Source organism: Meles meles, chromosome X (assembly GCF_922984935.1).
Source record: "Meles meles chromosome X, mMelMel3.1 paternal haplotype, whole genome shotgun sequence".
Lineage (NCBI taxonomy): Eukaryota > Metazoa > Chordata > Mammalia > Carnivora > Mustelidae > Meles > Meles meles.
The window spans coordinates 11509547-11528361 of record NC_060087.1 but is presented as its reverse complement, the minus strand read 5'-3'; the positions used below and the strand labels follow the sequence as shown (position 1 = coordinate 11528361).

Below are 18815 nucleotides of genomic sequence, written 5' to 3'. Positions count from 1 at the left end.
GTGGTTTAATCTGACTAGAGCTTTTCTCCATAACTTCGCTTTGTTGAATTTTTCGAACCGTTCAACTTAGTTTCATAGAAACTTATTCCGTCAGTTTATGTGCTGTTTAACTAAATGTCCCAACGCGATAGCAAGTGTAACTGGCATCAAACACGTGGACCAATGCAGCTGATTGTTGGTAGGCACGAAGTGCAGCAGTGGGCTCAGCAGCATCCCGGTGTGCTAGGGAGCGGTCTGAAATCCACGTGTGGGCCTTGGTCAGTAGGCTTTAGATTTGGAACAGAGCCTTGGTTGATCCAGCAGGTTGGTGGGAAAACCACTGAACTCCGTTTTCTGGGGTGAAGGCATGCTCTCATGATGTGCTCTCATTCTTGAATCAAGAAGATGTGAATGGACCAGCATTCTCTGTTCTGAATCCCTCTTGGGATATTGGTGATATGTTTGTCGTAACTTAGAAAACGTGCCTGGTTTGTCTTAATCACCTTCGGGAGCTAGCTAGCCGAGCAAGCACATGATGCACACATGGTCGAGAATCAGAGCAAAGCAATTTGTACAAAGATTAAACCTGTTACCTTTACTTCACGAGTGATGGTATTTTAACCAGCTGAGTTAACCACCAGCCACAGAGTGAAGGTATGGCCTGTCCTGTTCTCAGTTCAGTACTTGAACGAATATTGAACCCTCTCCATATGCCAGAAACGGTGCAAAAAGTTAACATTCTCAGAAGGAATGGTCACGTCCATAGCCCAAAAGTGAGTAGCTGTATTTATGGTCCATTACTTATTAACTAATTAATTTCCATAGGAGGTGTTCCTTTGGACCAGTTCTCAAAGGCCCGCTGCCACACATTGAGTGAGAGAGAGGCTAAGGCCCAGTTCTTATCACCCAGGTTTTCTGGCTGCCATCCTCCCTCTTCTCTAGAGCCTGTTGTGCTCTCAGTCAGGGTGTCACGGTGCTCCCGTGTGTGTGCAGGCCGCCCCACTTGCTGCTGTGGTGGTAATGACAACTTCCATTTATATTCTGCAGTTGATAAAGCCTGTGCACGGTACAGTACCTCACTTGACTCTCCCAACAACTGTAGGGTAGATGTTATCTGCATGTAACAAAGAAACTGAGTCTCAGAGAGGGTAAGTAACTCGCTCAGGTTACACAGTAAGTATCAGAGATGACAAACATGAGTTCAGCTCTTGAGTTAAGGGCTCCTGTTCCCCTCACCTCTGGCCCAGCCTCTAGGTATATGCAGACTGATTCGAATCTTTAAAATATTGTTAGACTAAGCTTTAAAAGACGTTCGAATCATGATTTTTCTTGTCCATTTTGTGTGACTATGGCGATTGAAAGCCCTTTTCTATGTTCCATTGTGTTAGACTCTTCTCAGAGGCAGGAGAGTATCTTTTATCGTTGGGGAAAAACCTTTTTATTCTTAGAATAATATTATAGATCATTGGTAATATTCATCAGTTCCGTTCCTTATAAGGTAGTTGTCTGGATTAAATGACATGATGCACTTAAGGGACGTAGCCTGATGTAGTAACCACTCAGCAAATGTTACTAATTGTTATCAGCTCTTGTGATTATTACTCTGTATGCATTGCATTTCAGTTGAAGGATGGGTTCTTAACCTTCGATTCGAAGGGAGAAGGAAAGGAAAGAAAGAAAATGAAAGAATTAAAGGAAGCTAAATGTTAAAAGTCGTTAAGCCACCTTCTGGTTTAGATAGAAATCCAGCTGGTGGATTTCGTAATTGTCTCAAAACAAAGGTAGCTAAGATTTTAATGAGAAGCTTTCATAATTTAGAAAAGCTGCATGTGAATTTATGTTTGCTAATGCAATCATATTGGAAAATACTGGCAGAGTTTACTTAAATCCTACTTTGAATTAATAAAAATGACCCCGTATAAGTGATTTCTCCCACCATCTTTTTAAATAACTCATCTGCCTATATTTGGGAAGATTGATAGAAAAAGTGCAATTCTTATGTATGTGCGTGTGTATGTATGCATTTCTTAAATTAATAAACTTTAACTAGGTTATTTTACATTTACTTTTACTTTAGAATATGTCCAGTTTATAGTTGTTAATGAACTAAATTCCCGAATAGTGTCAACATTGCTGTCACTTTGGGTAGCCACTTTCAGACTGGTAGGGCATGGTTTTTGCTACCGCTTTATATCACCTGAGGTTGGTTTATGTATTGTAAGAAAAAGGTTTCATTAAAGAAACGAACCAAGATGCACCCTTCTGTTCTCCGTACTGCAAGGATCTGGCAGTTGACGTCCTGCCACCTGCATTTACTCTCATTCAAGGGCAGTGGGCTTCGGCAGGTTTGGACAGACTGCTCTTACATTTGGCTAATACCATGGGGTTCGTTAAAAGACCCTCCTCACAAACTGCCTTCTCACCAAAGCCGAGGCGGTGGTTCCACTTTGTGGCTTAGCCCCTTCCTGTGGCGGGAAGTGGAACACAGACGTAGAAATTTTGTCGCTGAAAGAGACCTTGGACTTCAGGTACATCTGGTCTCTTCATTTTCTATATCGGAAAACTTCCCCATGATCAAAGAGCTTGCTCCTAAAACGGCTGGGACAAGGCCTAGCTCTCCAGTCAGCTGCCCGGCTGTGTAGAAAACTTAAATATTAGCTACCTCAAATACCTTTCTTAGATGTAGGTAATGTGGAAATGCAAGTGAATAACTTTAAGAATGTTATGTTAGAATGAAACACAGTAGTCCCCGTATTGGATAACAATGGATGTCAACGGATGTATCTGTAAGATTTGCAACTTGTAGGAGACCACTGGTGGTTGGGACGTTCTACCTCCCCAGGAAAGGTTTGAGAGTTAACTTCTCCACTTAGGGAGGGCATAGCTAATACTTTTCAAAGTGAGTGGTTTCTCAGTTCTGATGATTTTTTTTTAAGTTTCAATGTTAATATTTCCAACATTCAACATTATTTTATATTTTCAGGGACTGATTTGCTTAGTGGTATAATACCTGAACTCTGTCAGAAATATCCAGATTTAAATTTCATAATTGGAGGAGAGGGACCTAAGAGAATCATTTTGGAAGAAGTACGAGAAAGGTACCAGCTGCATGACAGGTATTGATGGATTCTGTATTGTCTTGGGTGAGAAAATATGTTACCTAAATTCAGTTTTGGTTCCATGTGTCTGTTAAGTGGGCTGCTTCTCCTACATGCACTTGATGTAAAAATGTAACGCAAGGCCTATTTTTTAAAAATGCGTATAAAATGGGAAACCTTAGTTTAAAAAAAAATCACAATCTAATTTTTTTTTTTTTTGCTAGTCCAGTATTATTTGACTTTTGAGGGCAGTGGTTGGAAGTACCCTAGAAGGGATGTGTGCGCGCACACACACACACACACACACACACACACACACACACACAACAACCACTTTGGAAATGTTCGTATATTTTCAAGTCTTGCTGAGTTCTGCTTTATATAGCATGGCCCAAATCATGTAAATTGTCCTACACATACAGATTCAAATGTTTCCCTTTCTTAGTAACTTAGAATGATATTTGCTGTGAAGCATCAATTTAAAACGGGCCTTTTTCTGTTTAGAAATGACTCTTTAATATTTACTCTCCAAAGTATATATATGTTTTCTTCATGGTTCCTTCTTTTGCCTCAAAGAGTGACATTTATTCAAAGAAAAAAAATGACAAGATGGCTTGTCTCCCTTGGCTCCCTTCCCTCCCCCCTCCTGTCCAAAGTATATTGATATTCTTACTAAATGCCAACTAATTTTGGAGAAGTTGAAATTTGTTTGCGTGACCAAAGTTAGAAATATGTCAGCTGTATGAGTTTTAACCACATAGCTCAAAAAGACTCTTTTAGATCAGAATTTGGGGTGTTAATCTTTTGCGGTGGGAAATACTAGAACTAGCAATAATCTAAGTATAATATGAATAGCACACTTGGCTTCTAAATGGTATTTCTTTTCTAGCATGATTTTCACTCCCTTCTTTTCTTCTTTCATTTCAAAAATCAGAGTGCGTCTTTTGGGAGCCTTAGAACACAAGGATGTTAGAAATGTCTTAGTTCAAGGACATATTTTTCTTAATACTTCCCTTACTGAAGCATTCTGCATGGCAATCGTGGAAGCAGCCAGTTGTGGTTTACAGGTAAAAATCTTTGAGGGCTTACATTGTTGGGGTTCCTATACTTGTATTTTGAAAAACAAGCAGATACATTCTGTAATAACTTTTAAGTTGGTTTTGCTGATTTTCCTGAGACATGAATTATGATATATTATATATTCTTTTTCTCTTTTTAAGGTTGTAAGTACCAGGGTTGGTGGAATTCCTGAAGTACTTCCAGAAAATCTTATCATTCTATGTGAGCCTTCTGTCAAGTCCTTGTGCGAGGGTTTGGAAAAAGCGATTTCCCAGCTGAAGTCAGGAGCGTTGCCGGCTCCCGAAAATATCCATAATGTAGTAAAGACTTTCTACACCTGGAGGAATGTTGCGGAAAGAACTGAAAAAGTATGTCGTGCTAAGCAGAGAGTATTTGAAGGTTGTGTCTAAATTCTTGGCGTTTCACGTACATGTTTGCTTTTTCTTGTATAGGTTTACCCTTTCTGTTGCTTAAGTTTATGAAGTCTCTTCAGATGAAAAGAAATGTACTTTGTACTACTTTGGTATATGCTAGGCTGAGTTTCTAGTCAACTTGTTACGTTTGACATCTCAAAATAGCAGTAATGCCATCTAGAGCTTTTGTTAAAGTGGGTATAAGGAAGTTACCGAATTTTCTAGAAGTCAAAACCATTAAGGGCCAGACTGATACTAATAGCTACTCTTAGACGTTTTCTTGGGGCTGTTTCTAATTCTAAATTAGGCGGTCTATTAGAAAACACCTGGCTTTGCTTAGTCCAATGGCGGCAGTGTTAAAACAAACGTTTAATTCAAGCTACTTCCCAAAATTCTTGCGTCACCTTGGCTAAATACCTTGATTTTCTTTGGGAAGAGGATTTTTGCATCTCTGCACTGATTGAGAACATAGTAAGTTAGGAGTCAGAATGCTCATGACAGATGTTGGAAAGACCACAGATAAAAAGCAGCAATAGAGGGGCGCCTGGGTGGCTCAGTTGGTTGAGCGACTGCCTTTGGCTCAGGTCATGATCCTGGACTTCCAGGATCGAGTCCCTCATCGGGCTCCCAGCTCCTTGGGGAGTCTGCTTCACCCTCTGACCTTCTCCTCTCTCATGCTCTCTCTCACTCATTCTCTCTCAAATAAATAAATACAATCTTAAAAAAAAACTTTTTTTAAAAAGCGGCAATAGAGAATTTATAGTCATTCTCTTAATTCTACCTGTTCCGCACAGGCCGTTTTGATCCTTTGCAACCCTCCTCCGTAGTTTAACTGTGCTTATTTAGAAAATTGATGGAAGAAATTAAATTGGAGCTGGAAATATACTTTGTCCACTGTTCTAATTCACCAGTCTCAGCATAATTCGGACTGAAATGTATTCCAGATGTTTTGAGGGTAGAAGAGCTAGCTGGAAACAGCCTGTACCTTTCCAGAGGCCGCTGGCGTGTAGAGCCCGCGCTGCACGTCTCAGCTGTCCCGAGTTCCAAAGGAGATGGCTCATAGGTCCGCTGTGTGACAGTGACCACAAGTCATGCTCCAGTGCAATCGAAACAGATAAATGCTGGCTTCATTTATGTGTTCGAAACTAAGTATGTTTACAGATCTTTGTTTTTAAAATATTTCCGAGTGTCGTGCTTAGCCACGCTTCCAAACAAACAGCAAGGCACCTACTGTACCGATTCACAGCGGTGAACGTTGTTTTGTTTGCCAAAATCGTCTGACCTATGCCATCTGCTACAATTTCCCTGTCTTTCCCCCCTCCCTTTTATTTGGAGTCCACAAAGTGGTTCTGTATAGTCTCACCATCCGTGCTCAGCAACACGGCCTCACGAGGCCCAGAAGCGCCCTAGGTTAGAGCCCTCTGATGGTGGTTGATGTCTGCCAGCCAGCTGGGAGAGCTGCTTAGCCAAGTCAAGGAATCTTAGAAGGCCAGTCCTGCTTCAGGAAGTCAAAGCGGTCCCAACTTCTCAGGACTTTGGAATTCTCGTAGTTGCTTAGAGTTGATGGTGATCTCCTAGGGGACAGGAGTCCTGGCATATTCGTCTTTGTGTGATGCAGTGTCTCGCCCTGTGTTTTGTCCAGAAGCAGCACTCCATAAGTGTTGAATCACATGGCAGTAATTACTTTAGTTTCATTAATCACATCCTTACTAAAACAACAACGACAAAATGTAAGCGCCTCCCGTTTGCATCTATAACACATTCCTGGTCCGTGCAGGTCGTCGTTTCTTGTGGGTCAGAGCGCTCACTCTCGGCCTCTCTCCCGCCAGGTGTACGACCGCGTGGCAGGAGAAGCTGTGTTACAGATGGACAAACGACTGGACAGACTCATCTCTCACTGTGGCCCAGTAACAGGCTGCATTTTTGCTTTGTTGGCTGTATTCAACTTTCTCTTCCTCCTTTTCCTGAGATGGATGACTCCAGATTCTATCATCGATGTCGCAATAGATGCCACAGGGCCCAAGGGCTCCTGGACTCATCAATATCCTTACAGTAAAAAAGGGGGCGAGAATAATGAGATGTCTAAACCCAGGTAGAGGAAAGCCTGGATTGTAAGGTTTTACACATTTATAATAGTTCTAGTAAGATGATTGAAAATAACCTTGCTTTTTTCTTGCTTTTTTTTTAACATTAATTTAGTAAGTTATGCTACCTCTATATCATTCAATGTTTTATTTTGAGGAAAGATAAAAACTTATGCAATTCCTGAGTATAGAAACTCCTTGCACTTACTTAAGATTTAGGAGAGAACATTGAAGCCACTCAGGTATGAAATTTTTCAGACTACTGAAGTCCCTCTAACAGAGATGTTTTAAAATTATATTTTGGGAGCTTTTGGGTGCTGAAGGGCCAAATGTTTTCTGGGCATTTTTTGGCCAATTTTAAATGTTCTACCATTAATTAGACATTCACCAGATGTTTACAGATTTTCTTTCGGGAAGTACAACAATGATATGAACTGTTTTTAAGTCCTCTTCATAAACATTTTAGTCATTGAAGTCGTGTTCTTAGACATTTCATTTGGTGCGCTCAGTAAGTGTTACAGACCGTCAGCAGGATTCTTGAGCAAAATGGTCCATCAGTTATGAGCATGTTTTAAGCACCTACTGTGTGTAGAACATTGAACTAGACGCATCCTGCTGTTAAGGACCAGGGGCGCATTCAGATGTTCTTTGTGTATCGCTTGGGTGGCTCACTTCACCGTAGTCACAGTTAACAAAATGGTAAACTATCTAACATGCCAAAACACTCAGGCTTCCAACGCCAGGAAAAAAAAATGGTCGGCAGACTCTGATTTCTTCGATCTGCTCATACGCATTCTCCTAGGTAGAGCCTTCGTCTTAATTTGTGTTTATGAAAAACCTTTTGCTTCTGAAATACTAGGGACCGATATCACTGTTGACGATAGTGCAGAGAAACCCTCCAAGTCTTCCCAGGCATAATTGAGTTCCCTGTAAATGCCTTCGTATTTTCCGAGCAGAACGGACGAGGTGTGCCATCTCCTACTCAGCTGTTACCCTCCTCGACCTTTGATAGAAGTCACTTCCCGTCACTTGTGGCCTAGTTGATGTCTGAGAAGTATTGTCAGTGTGCAGAAGTCTTCACCCCAGAATGTTTTATTTATAGCAAATTGAGGCTGAAAATTGTAGAAACACAGTCTCTTTGTGGTTGTCTGTTGTTAACTGTAATCGTTGTTGCCCAGAGCCATGGGTTTTTAAACCCCAAATTATCCACATGGTGTGTCTTATTAACTCCTTGAACTCCTTAGAATACGTTTTTGTGATAAAGGACTGTGAAGTCAAAAGAAAGAGGTGCTCGTGGCGCACTAGGAAGATGCTGGCAGTATTGGGATTCTGTACAGGATTGGTTTCCCTTTTTTTTTTTTTAACGACAACACACAAAGCTTCTTTTTTAAGAAGTATGTTAACATGCCTATTAACCGGTTGCCACTGATACGTAAGAAATACGATTTTTGTTTTGTGCTAAAACACAAATGCAATGCGATTTTAAAAACCTGCAAGTTGAGGGATCTTTTGTTAAAGAAAAATGGGCTGACCCAAACCATTAAATCTTAGGGATTTTTTTGCACAGAAATTGATTTATATAAATATGAAATAAACAGTGCCAATAATCACGAAAAAGCAAGAAACAGTAACCTGTGTTTTTATTTATTCTCTTCAGCAATTTTTAAGGGCATACTACCATTGGTTCTTACATTTTTGTTTCTCAGCATATTTTCAAGATGGCCATTTATTTCAGATGGAAATGGGATTTAAACTATTTGCATGTAAAATATGTAATTTGCAAATCAAAATTAGTTCCTTTGGTTTTAACAAATGGAGGTAAATTTGCTTGTTCTAGTAAATCTTAATTTTCAGGCTTCCTGGATACCTTAATTGTAACTGTCGGTGTTGCGCTGGTCAATATGTGCAAACATATTGTTCAACCCTGCTACTTCCATTAATTTGAAAGTGAACTTGCAGTGACGAGGAATTTATGAAAAATAATACTGTATTTCTCTCGATATTACAAAAACTAGCACATATGAAACTGATTTATGAAAACGCTACACGTCCAAAAAATAAAGACCAAAATGACATTTTGACAATTTTCTGAGTTTGTCTTGTTTTATGAAGAGAATATGCTTTCTTCGTTTAACAGTGCCCCCCCCCCACCCCCGCTCCCTCTGATGCGTGCTCTTTCACTGTGATTAGACAGACGTGTTGCTTGGTCTGTTAGTTAAACAGGAACTGTCCTTCAGATGATGAATTACTCTGTCATCTTTTCTCTCTAGAGTACATTCTCTCTCTTTACTCATGGAATAGCACATTGAATTATGCCTTTGTTTCCTGATCCACACAAGCCCTGTTTTTCCCTGCACTGGAGTGGTCGCATGAGCCAAGCGAATACATCTAGAAGCTATTGTGTATGCGAACTACGTAATTATGCTTTCTATCTTCTAAGCTATTTTAAGAGGAATTTGAATTTTGATTTCACTTACAGGAGCCCAGCTTCTCCCACCCCTTTTGTTGGAAGCAGTGGAGAGCAGTCCTCTATGCTGGTATGTTCTGATTTATCTTGCACCAAAACTTATTTTTGGCCAAGTCGGGGTATCATAGGTCTGTGTTTACTTTAGCACAGGATTTTTTAAAGTCCTCTTTCTCCTCCACATTCCCAAAAGAATGTAGTGAGATGTTAAATTATATCATCCTGTGGCTGGGCTTTTTTTAATATGAAATTCAAAAAATTCAAGTTCTGTACAAAATTTAATTTGTATTCACTAGTACTTCGGGAGCTGATTTTCCTTTATCCTTTATGTTTGGCTACGGCTCAGTGGTTCTTTACTGAATGTGGGTGGGAGGGTAGGGGAGAAGGGGGGTGGCGATTTTGCCCCGTAGGGGACACCTGGCAGTGTCTGGAGACACCTCTGGTTGATAGCCGTGGGTAGGAGTGGGGGTGTTGGCATCAAGTGGGCAGAGGGCAGAGATGCTGCTGGATATCCTACAATGCTTTTGGATCCCCGCCAAACAAAGAATTATCTGGTCCCAAATATCAGTAGTGCTGATGCTGAGAGATTGGTGCTACAGAGGATTTCGTCTGAAGGTTGCTGTGAGTTAACCCTTTATTTTGTGCCCATCCTGAATGTCATGCTCAAACACAGTTAAAGATGGTCTCTCGGAAATAGCATAGACATCGGTTTGAACCTTAAAAAAAGAGCCGAGCTCCTCATGACCAACACAGAAAGTATAGCCATGTTTTAAATGAAGATTAAGGCCCAAACAAGATTGACTGACGTGCTATAATATGTCACTGGACTGACTTGAGTAAAGGACGGGCTTCTTAGAGGGCGGTGTTCTTGTGTTCACAGATGCCTGTGTTCACGGATTCTCCTACGTTGGCACTCTGTAGGTAGCAACCTGTAGGTCTGTACTAAGCTGGGTTAAGAAACCGTGTATGTTGATCTCAGTTCTTGGGAGTGGGAACTGCACTGGGTCTTCTGGTTCTGTAATTCACTGAGATGGACGCAGTGTATACTGGGACCCAAAGCTGTGTGCTCACACGTCAACATTTCCCCGGACTACAGGGAGCCAGTTCTCATACAGGTCATCATTCCACTTTGCCTGAGTGCTGTGAGAAACTCCCATATTTTGCACATAAAGCATTTAGTAAGTAAGATTTCTTTAGTCTGCTCTAGGCAATTTTTTTTGGTTTGCCTTTTTCAATAATTTGGATAGATTTTTGAAAATCTGATATAGCCAAGAATGAGAGAGGAGACCTGGATTTTCCTCATCTAATTTTTGTAGGTGAAGGAAATGAACAGCAAGCCAATTTCCCCTGTATTGGCCCACTGACGTATGTTGAAGGGTTAGCGTTGTAAGAGAATACTGTCCAATGTGGGAAGGTATTGATATGTAGAATCTTTGGGTGATTCACTTAGAACATAGGGCATCTTCTTCATTTCGTTGTAACTCTTCCATGGTCAAGGAGAGTGCCCATATTCCAGTCTGAGGCACCATCTTTACTAATACTTGAAATAGGGAATCAACAATGGGCTTTGCTGGCGGACCTTGTCACGGAAGAGACCATTAGAGCAAGTGGTCTAATGCTTTCAATGTGACACAACCACTTGGAGAGGCATCCAGGATGAGCCCTTTACTAAATACTGCTTTAGAGTAAATGATCTTGTTTAACTGGTCGTAGTTCAGATTGGGGCATTATCTCCCCAAAACCTCAGGAGGAAGAGAAAATGAAGTGGTCTGGGGCCAATTCTTACCCCTTCATATAACTCACTCCCCACCCCCCCCCCCCACCCGTTTGTTTTCTCTCTCCAACGCTGCCTTCCCATGTAACTGGGATTTAGGAATAGAACAGATCCAGCCAGGAATCCTGTGTGTTAAATTGCACTGAGGAATGCGGGTCGAAAAGGAAGTTTCTTGAGTTCATTTCCCATCGCTACGGAAGTCAGCATTGCAGCCGCCAAATCACAGTGAGCTTAGAATGTATGAGTGAGTTCCCAGTAACAGGAGCAGCAAGGGCTAGAAAGTTGAAAATAGATGTCATATGATACCAATTATAACTCAGTGAGATTTTGCAGTACCAAGAACCTATACAGAGGGTGAGCCAAAATGGAAGACGGTCCTGTTTCCTATGGCTTTAAAAACATTTTTATTACGATGTTTGCTACCTTTTTTTTCTTCAAACTTTTAATTAAAGTTTGTTTGGCTCTCCTGACTCATTTCTATATCGTCAAAGGAAATAGAAAAGAAGCTGCTAGGATAGCAGAAGAGATCTATGGTGGAATTTCAGGTAAAAATACCCGGATTTGCTCCTAAAACTTAAAAAAAAAAAAAAAAAGAAAAAACTCTCCTGGATAGTTCATGTGAATAATATTTCTGGAGGGCAGATTTTATTATACTTTGGCTTTGCGTGGGTAGTTTCAAGAATTATTTAACGTAGCAAGTGATGTTGGCTGCTCCAATTTGAAGGATTTCTCAGCTTTATTTTTTGCAAGTTTGTAGTTCTTTTGGGGGTTATTTAAGTAAATAGGTTAGTGGCTTTCTTAGAGTATGTGGAGAAACCTCATTGCTACTAAACTAGAGAATGACTTACATGGGATTATTTTCTTTAATATTTTTAAGCAGACTTTAACAATGCATTCTAACCAGACTAAGTTTCCTCCAGAAATAGAATGACCAGGAAATCTGATTTGAAGCAGCAAATGTGCCATGCTATATATATTTGTGTGTTGTCACTTGCAATTCGAATCCATTAGCTACTCGTCGCTTTCAGGAAAAACCCTGCGTTAAACCCGTTTATACACAGCACTGTGCAAAGCCCTGCAAACAAAGGTTTTCCTAATATGAAATGCCAGCATTCGGGAAAAACATTTTTAAGTCTCATGCTCTGTAGGATTGAGTCTCCAGTTCTCTCAGGAAATGATTCACCTTAATTGGAGTGAATTGCTGCAAAAGTAAATGATTTGGATAGCTGTCACTGCTGGGATGGTCACTTGACAGAGGAGTATTTATTTGTAAACAGAGTTCACAATTTCCCTCTCTATCCTTAGTGTTCATAGGGATTCCAGGATGATGTCATTCTTGATCTAGTATACATGTCAATTTGCACCCAAGATTCTCTTTCAAAATAGACCTGTGCAATGTGATTCCAATACACTAGACAACTTTGAAGACACTAGATGACGGCAGTCTCATCCCCCCCCCCCCCTCCCCAAATAAGACCTCCAAAGACAAAGCCTCAGAATGCTTCAGTTCCCCGGGGGAAATGAGGAGAATCTTGAAGTTTCAGGAAGTGTCAGAAGGCCCGGAATGTGGAAAGAGGTTTCTTTTGGGGATTACATTTGTCACACTTTTCAGGGAGGTATGTTGCTTAGACTGGTTTTTTAAAAGTTTCTCTTTCATTTCAAGTTAAGTGTGATCTGAAAATCTATTTTCTAATTTCATATGTAAATGTGGGCAGGGACTTTCTAAAAGTTTCGGTCACACAGTGTGGATGTTCTCTTAGATTGATCCTCCTTACGGTTTAAATGAAGTAAAGTGCAACAAAGTATTGACAGGAGCCTGTTAAGAATATTTTGTCCTGTTGCTTACCTGTATTGTTTCTGTCTTTGTCATCCTGAATTAAGTACACTCTTAAAAAGTTTCGATAGTAGTCAAAACCCATGTAAAAACATGGTTTGGATTTAGGTCTGGAGCCGTAATACAGATCTCATAAATAGAGCTCATTCATTCTTTAGCCCAAATGTCCTCATTTGGTCATTAAATGGGTAATATCCCATTTAATTTGGAAGTAGCATGGCGTTATAAAATCAAAAATGTGTGCCTTAATTATCATCAACGAGGCGGACGGCAGGGGGAATAGTACATGTCAATTTCTCAGTTTAATTTCCTTTCTATGTATACATATATGTGTGGGTAGGTGACTGTGTGTGTATCTGAATGCACACGCGCACCCCCCCACGTGTGTATAATAGACAGTATATCCAGAAATCCATAAATAAGGCTTTCTATAATAAAGTAGGCAGCAGCATGCCAGAAACAGTGTTTTTTTTTTTTCTTTTGACACTGTTAGGAGTCAGTTGCTATACATTTAAAGCTAAATGTATTAACAAAATTTTGTGCCAGTCTTCAGCTCAAACCTGAAATTCTCTTTGCTGCTTGTGGTTAAGGCAAATGTCTGTTGGGAAAATATGTGACCTTTAGTAAGTAAGTTAGCTAACTGACTTAGAAAAGTCTCAGTCCAAGGTTAAATTTCTTGATTCCAATAGTATATTATGATCCTGTAAACTATCATCAGAGCTGTCAAAAACAAGGGGAGGGAGGTAAAAACTAAGCCAGGACAGAGTTCAGCCTGTCATAGCCGCTGGCACGCTTTCTTTTGGAAGCTACACCTAGAAACATGTCCTTCATTAAATATCATTTCTCGGATGGTAAAATGTGGAATTTTCTTTTTCGACTCTCATATTCTGAACTTAAGGGTTCCATATGTCTTTGTGGCTTAAACTACTGCATTTGTAGATAACTTACCAGACTTGAGGTGAATTGTGGCTGGCTGGTTTTTTTATTTTTGGGGACGGCTTTGTGTAATTGGCCAATTATATATACATACGTAGTTAAGTTTAAAACATTGTCATTGGCCCTTGGCACTGCAGCTTGAGCACCAGATGAATCACTGGATCCCACCTTCAGCCCCTAGAGATTCCTGCAGGCACTTTTCTCCTGACAGATGTGGTATATGATTTTTCTGCCTTTGCTAATTTGGCCAGAATTGAAGCTATTTTTAGTCCAGGGCTTGGTCATCAAACTTGATAAAAATATAAAATTAGCTACAGGTTGATCATCTGTTTTCACAACCCTTGGGCCAGACGTGGTTCAGGATTCAGGAGTTTTGGGGATACTGGAAAGACCTCACAGTGTGTATAGCATCTATCACACAGCACTCCCGTAGTCAGGCTTTTTGGTATTTCTATTTCTGAATTACATTTGATATTTGACACCAAGTGGAAATACAAATGAAAGAGAATAAATTGCTTAACCTGAGTCCTTACCATGTTTTGCTGTCAAGGGAGTTTGTATCAAACTTGAGGAAAAACTTGGTTTTCCAAAATTTGGGCGATTTTACAATTGCAGATAAGAGATTGTGGAACTGTTGTACTCTCTTTTTTAAAGAATTTATGCTAAACCATATCTAAAAGATTAGTTCTAGTCTAAGTGTTAATGCTTAGAATCAATTGTCCTTGTTCTAAATTCAGAAAAGACTCACCTTGACTTGATGGCCACGCCTCTGTCTGACTCAACATCCTGACTCCTTTTTCCTGTCCTTCCCCTTCCAACAGGTTTTTCCTGCTTTTGGCCCATTCTTGCCTAATCCTCTATTTAGCTTTCTACCCTGTTGAGTTTTGCCGGTTGTCTTCTCAAACCTTGGCCCAGCCATCCTATGCAGAGTGATCTCTTACAGGAGTCTCCTGGCCTTTCCAAATTTCGACAACCCGTCCTCAGCAGGGACTCTCTAACACCCCCTGTTACCTCTAGCTCAGCTCTCCTGCTCCTGATGGGCTCAAGGGTACCTTCTTTCTAACACCCTACAGAAAGATGTTCATTGACCACGGTGTGTCTCCTGACTAGAACCGTGTATTCTAGAGAGTACACATTTTAACTCAATTTTATTATAGTATTTTAGGTATCCCAGAAACTTCTTATAATATGGGTTTTTGCCAGTTACCTTTGTTTGACTTGAAATACCATTAACTCTGCCAGGTTCTTGTGTATATTTTGGTTCAGAATTGAGATTCCTTTTTAATTTTTTATTTGATAGATGCTACAAGAGAAGATATTGCTTCATAAGATTTTGGAACTTGAATAAAGAGAATAAAGTTTGTTCCATGTGCACCAGAGATGATAACCCATTAGGTGGTTCTTTAAAAATAACAAACCAATAATCTTAAAACTTGTTGGAATTAGGAAGGGGAGAATTGCAAAAAAAATTTTTTAAATAGTCATAATGGGTTTTATCTTGAATACTTGGCACTCAGACAACTGTATTCCTTCGGAACCAATTTTGTTATTGAAATTTGTGGTTTTAGAAGTTGTCATGAAACTGTTATTCAAAGAATCTGAGAACTAGAGATATAAATCATATTCTGAGAAAAAGTCAAAGAGGGAGAATGAAAAAATACTTGAACATTTTCCATACACCTCATCAGGAACAAGTAAACATATTTGTCCAGTAAACTATCTTCCTAATGTGCTTGCAACCCTGTGACCCAGGCAGTCCGCCAAGGGACTAAAAATAGGCTGCCTTAGAAGAGAATGGCTGATTTCTACTTAGGCATTCATTTATTTGGAGAGCTTGGTTGATATTTCCTGAAAGGAATGGAAAAACTCCTTAGCTGCCAAAAAACTTTTATCCTTAATTTCTCACAATTAGCTCCAATTTGCAAAACAAGAATGATAAGAGTGAGAGACTGTGTGTTGGGAATAAGAAGAGGAAGACAGGAGAGCCCACCATGGCAGAGTCGCTGGAAAGGATTTGTGTGAAAACTCAAGGTCCTTTGAAGCGAGTGTTGGAAAACAATGTGACTGGAAAGGAGATTTCCTTGAGAGTCCTTTTTCCAGTTGGGAAGCAAAAGGAGTTCTGCACTTCCGGTGATAGGAATGGATTCATTTCATGCTGTGTATCAGGAGATGGTGGACGGAGCTAAGCATCCTGGGCCAATAAATGGGCCTCAGGTTAAGCGGGAATTAAAACCAGTGGTTCTTAACACCAGAGCAGGGGGTGTCCTAGGTCTCAAAACCTTGGGATTCGATTCTATTTTGGCCCTGCTGCAAGTGAGATCTCTTCCTGTGGGGCAAATGGGTTGGCATGCATTTTGGGTGGTCTTTCCCATCATGAAGCCAGGCTCTTCCCTCCTCTCTGGAAGGCCAAGGGCGGGGTCTCCAGGAGAAATCCAAGTTGAGATAAGGGGTCTCTGGCAGGAGGGGAGCTTGGTATTTCCCTCTCAAGGTGGAAGTCAGGCAGTTTACTGAGCTGCCCCCCTGGGCCTTGATGCCCCCTGGGTCTGGCTGCCCCCTGGGCCTCGCCTGTGGGAAAAGAGCAGCCGAGAGCAGTCCTGTGCTGAGAGACAAGCCCAGGACGCCTCACTGTTCCTGCTGTCCTGGTGCAACGGAAGATGGCCCCGCAGGCTTCCCATGACGTCAGAGGCATGGCGTGGGAGTCGGGGGTGTCAGAGGGTGCTGCATTGATAGGGGACACTACGAGAGGTGGCCCAAAGCCGAGACATAGCAAAGGGGCCTGGAAGTGAGCCTCGGCAGGAAGGGCGAGCCTGCCACCAGTCATGAGACGTGCAGTGGAGGCCACAAGGCCGTGAGACCTGCCTCCTCTTCCAGGGACCCAGGGAGCCATCTTCCCTCTCTTGTTGCCGCCTCCCCCCAAGCCCCGGAGGATCTGCCACCTAGAAGGAGGATGCTGGGGCACGTATGAGAACGCTCTCCTGTCTGCAGCTGCTGGGGCGGCAGAGAGGGCCGTCCCCTGGGCTGGGAGAAGGCCAGGGAGCAGAGATGATAGTCTGAAAGTGAACTGACCTGTAGACTAGTTTGAAAATCTCCTTACTGAAGTACTTCGTAAATACAGCCACTGGCACAAATTCTAAGCGAACATCTACCTGAATTTTCACAAGGTGACTGCGATCAGGTGTCAGCTCCCACGAGCCTGAACCCGCATATAATCGGCACGGCCCCTCCTCTTTTCCTCTTGCAGGCAGGCCCCGCCCCTCCTTGGGGGCCTTCTGACTCCTAACACCCCAGGTGAGTTGGGGCCCCTTTCGTACATTACAGAAAGGGACGGCACAGCGCATGCTGTTTTGTGTGTGGTTTCCTTCACTCAACATTAGGTTTTGAGCAGCAGTGGGTCTTATGGGACTGTTGAGTCACAGACGTTACTAGAAATAGGACGAAGATGTGGTTAAGGTTCCTGCTTCTCGGAAGGAAAGGGGACACCACAGCCCACCTGGAGGTAAGTTTTAAAAATAATAAAGCCAATTCATGCTAGTATCCTAATTTCCTAATAGCAAGCCTGGCTCTTCTTGGAACAAAAGAATAACCGAGCCATGGCTGTGGGTTTCCTTCTTATATTGGTCAGGGTGCTGAGTTGCCGTCCGTGGATGAAGACTGTCTGTCCTTCCAACTCCAGCCCCATGGCCCTTTCCAAGAGCGATTAGGCAAGAGGGCAACGTGTCTGATACACAGATCATGTTGAATGCGGTGGAGATATATTAGAAGAAAACCAAGGCTGACTAATTAAGGACTATGTGCATTCATTGTCTCATTATTCCCAGCTTATGCAACTTATAAATGTCAGAAGAGATTTAAAAATACTCCATCAGCTTTTAACGGACTCAGGAACAAATGAAAATACAAGCACAAGATTTTTTCCACGTGAAAATTTTTATCCATTTTTCTTATAAAAACATCCCACATTTGTATCAGGAATATGAAAACATCAGTGATTATATGTGTATATAGGTAAACTTGTATATAAGTTCATTCCAATTCTCACACACACACACATTCTTTTTAATTTGGAACTAATTTCAAAGCGATAGGAAAGTTACAAGAGTGCTACAAAGAATTCCTACTCCTCTTTGCCCAGAGATGCCATTCCTATTGACCCAACTGGCCTAATACTGTCTCATCAGCCTGCTGTCCTGTGTAGTCGTTCCTCAGTCCCTCCTTGAACTGGTTACAGGCCACTTACTTTGCAAAATACCCTTCAGTGAGTTGGTTCACAGTGTCCTCGGGTTGGATTTGGGTTATGCATCTCGAGCAGGAATATTGCAGAAGCTATGGTGTTTTCTTCGCTGCATTTCCTTCCAGAGTGCATGAGGTCGCCCCTCACATTCCATCCCATGGTTCGCTGTGCCGATCTGTCTTGTTAACTTTGATCCCCTGTGTAGGATGGGGTCTATAATTTTGTTCCCCCATAAAATGGCCCGTTTCCTTTATAACTAACAATTATTTTGTGGGGAAGTAACTCGAGTCAGATGCGATAATTTCTTCTCCATTTCCAAGCAGGTGTTCTACTGTGAGGTAGAGCTCCCACCTGGCTATTTATTAATTTATATCAGTGAGGACTTAGAGATTCCTGTTTTGTTTGTTAGGGTATAACCTCCTAGTACCATTTTTTATTTCGATGCTTAGGTCACTTCGTGTTTGACCAGTGGGAGCCCCTGCAAGCCAGCTTCCGTGTCTTGTTGACATGTCCCATCATTCACTATATTTCTGGCAAGGTGTTCGAGGCCCATCTTAATTTTTCCTGGCCCCGCCCTGGAATCACCCATTTTTCCAAAACCTTGTTAAAATAATATGAATAGAAACATAAATACACATATGTTGAAAAATCACATTTTTGTACTAACGAGTCCAACTTCAATCCAACCCTGTAGAGTTCATTCTAGCCTTCCATGTTTTCATACCCTTTTCTCACCCAAGGGTAAGAGAAAATAAAAATTAAATTGCAATATTTGAGGGCCTAATGAAATGTTTATAGCCCTGGTTCTCATCTGTTGGAGAAGTTCACTGTGTCCTTGTGGCCTCGAGCCATTTCACACTTACATAATCCCATCTTTGGTGGGGTTGTGTTTGCCAAGGTTGCAGGTATAGGAAAACCCAAATTCTTGGCACCGTCAGGATCC

General features: G+C 41.4%; 1 protein-coding gene across 4 annotated transcripts in view; it reads left to right on the top strand.

Annotated features, from left to right (window-relative positions):
* Window positions 1–18815, top strand: part of PIGA (phosphatidylinositol glycan anchor biosynthesis class A) — a 40295-nt gene that overhangs the window by 4337 nt on the left and 17143 nt on the right. For 2 of the 4 annotated variants that reach the window (XM_045995793.1, XM_045995794.1), the window contains exons 3-6: window positions 2963–3095; window positions 4012–4144; window positions 4298–4504; window positions 9113–9170. In XM_045995793.1, the coding sequence (XP_045851749.1) occupies window positions 2963–3095; window positions 4012–4144; window positions 4298–4504; window positions 9113–9170 (531 nt within the window). Of the gene's footprint in view, window positions 1–2962; window positions 3096–4011; window positions 4145–4297; window positions 4505–6378; window positions 8718–9112; window positions 9171–11220; window positions 11417–18815 lie in introns of those variants that run through there. The other 2 variants (XM_045995795.1, XM_045995796.1) reach the window with 2 other exon arrangements.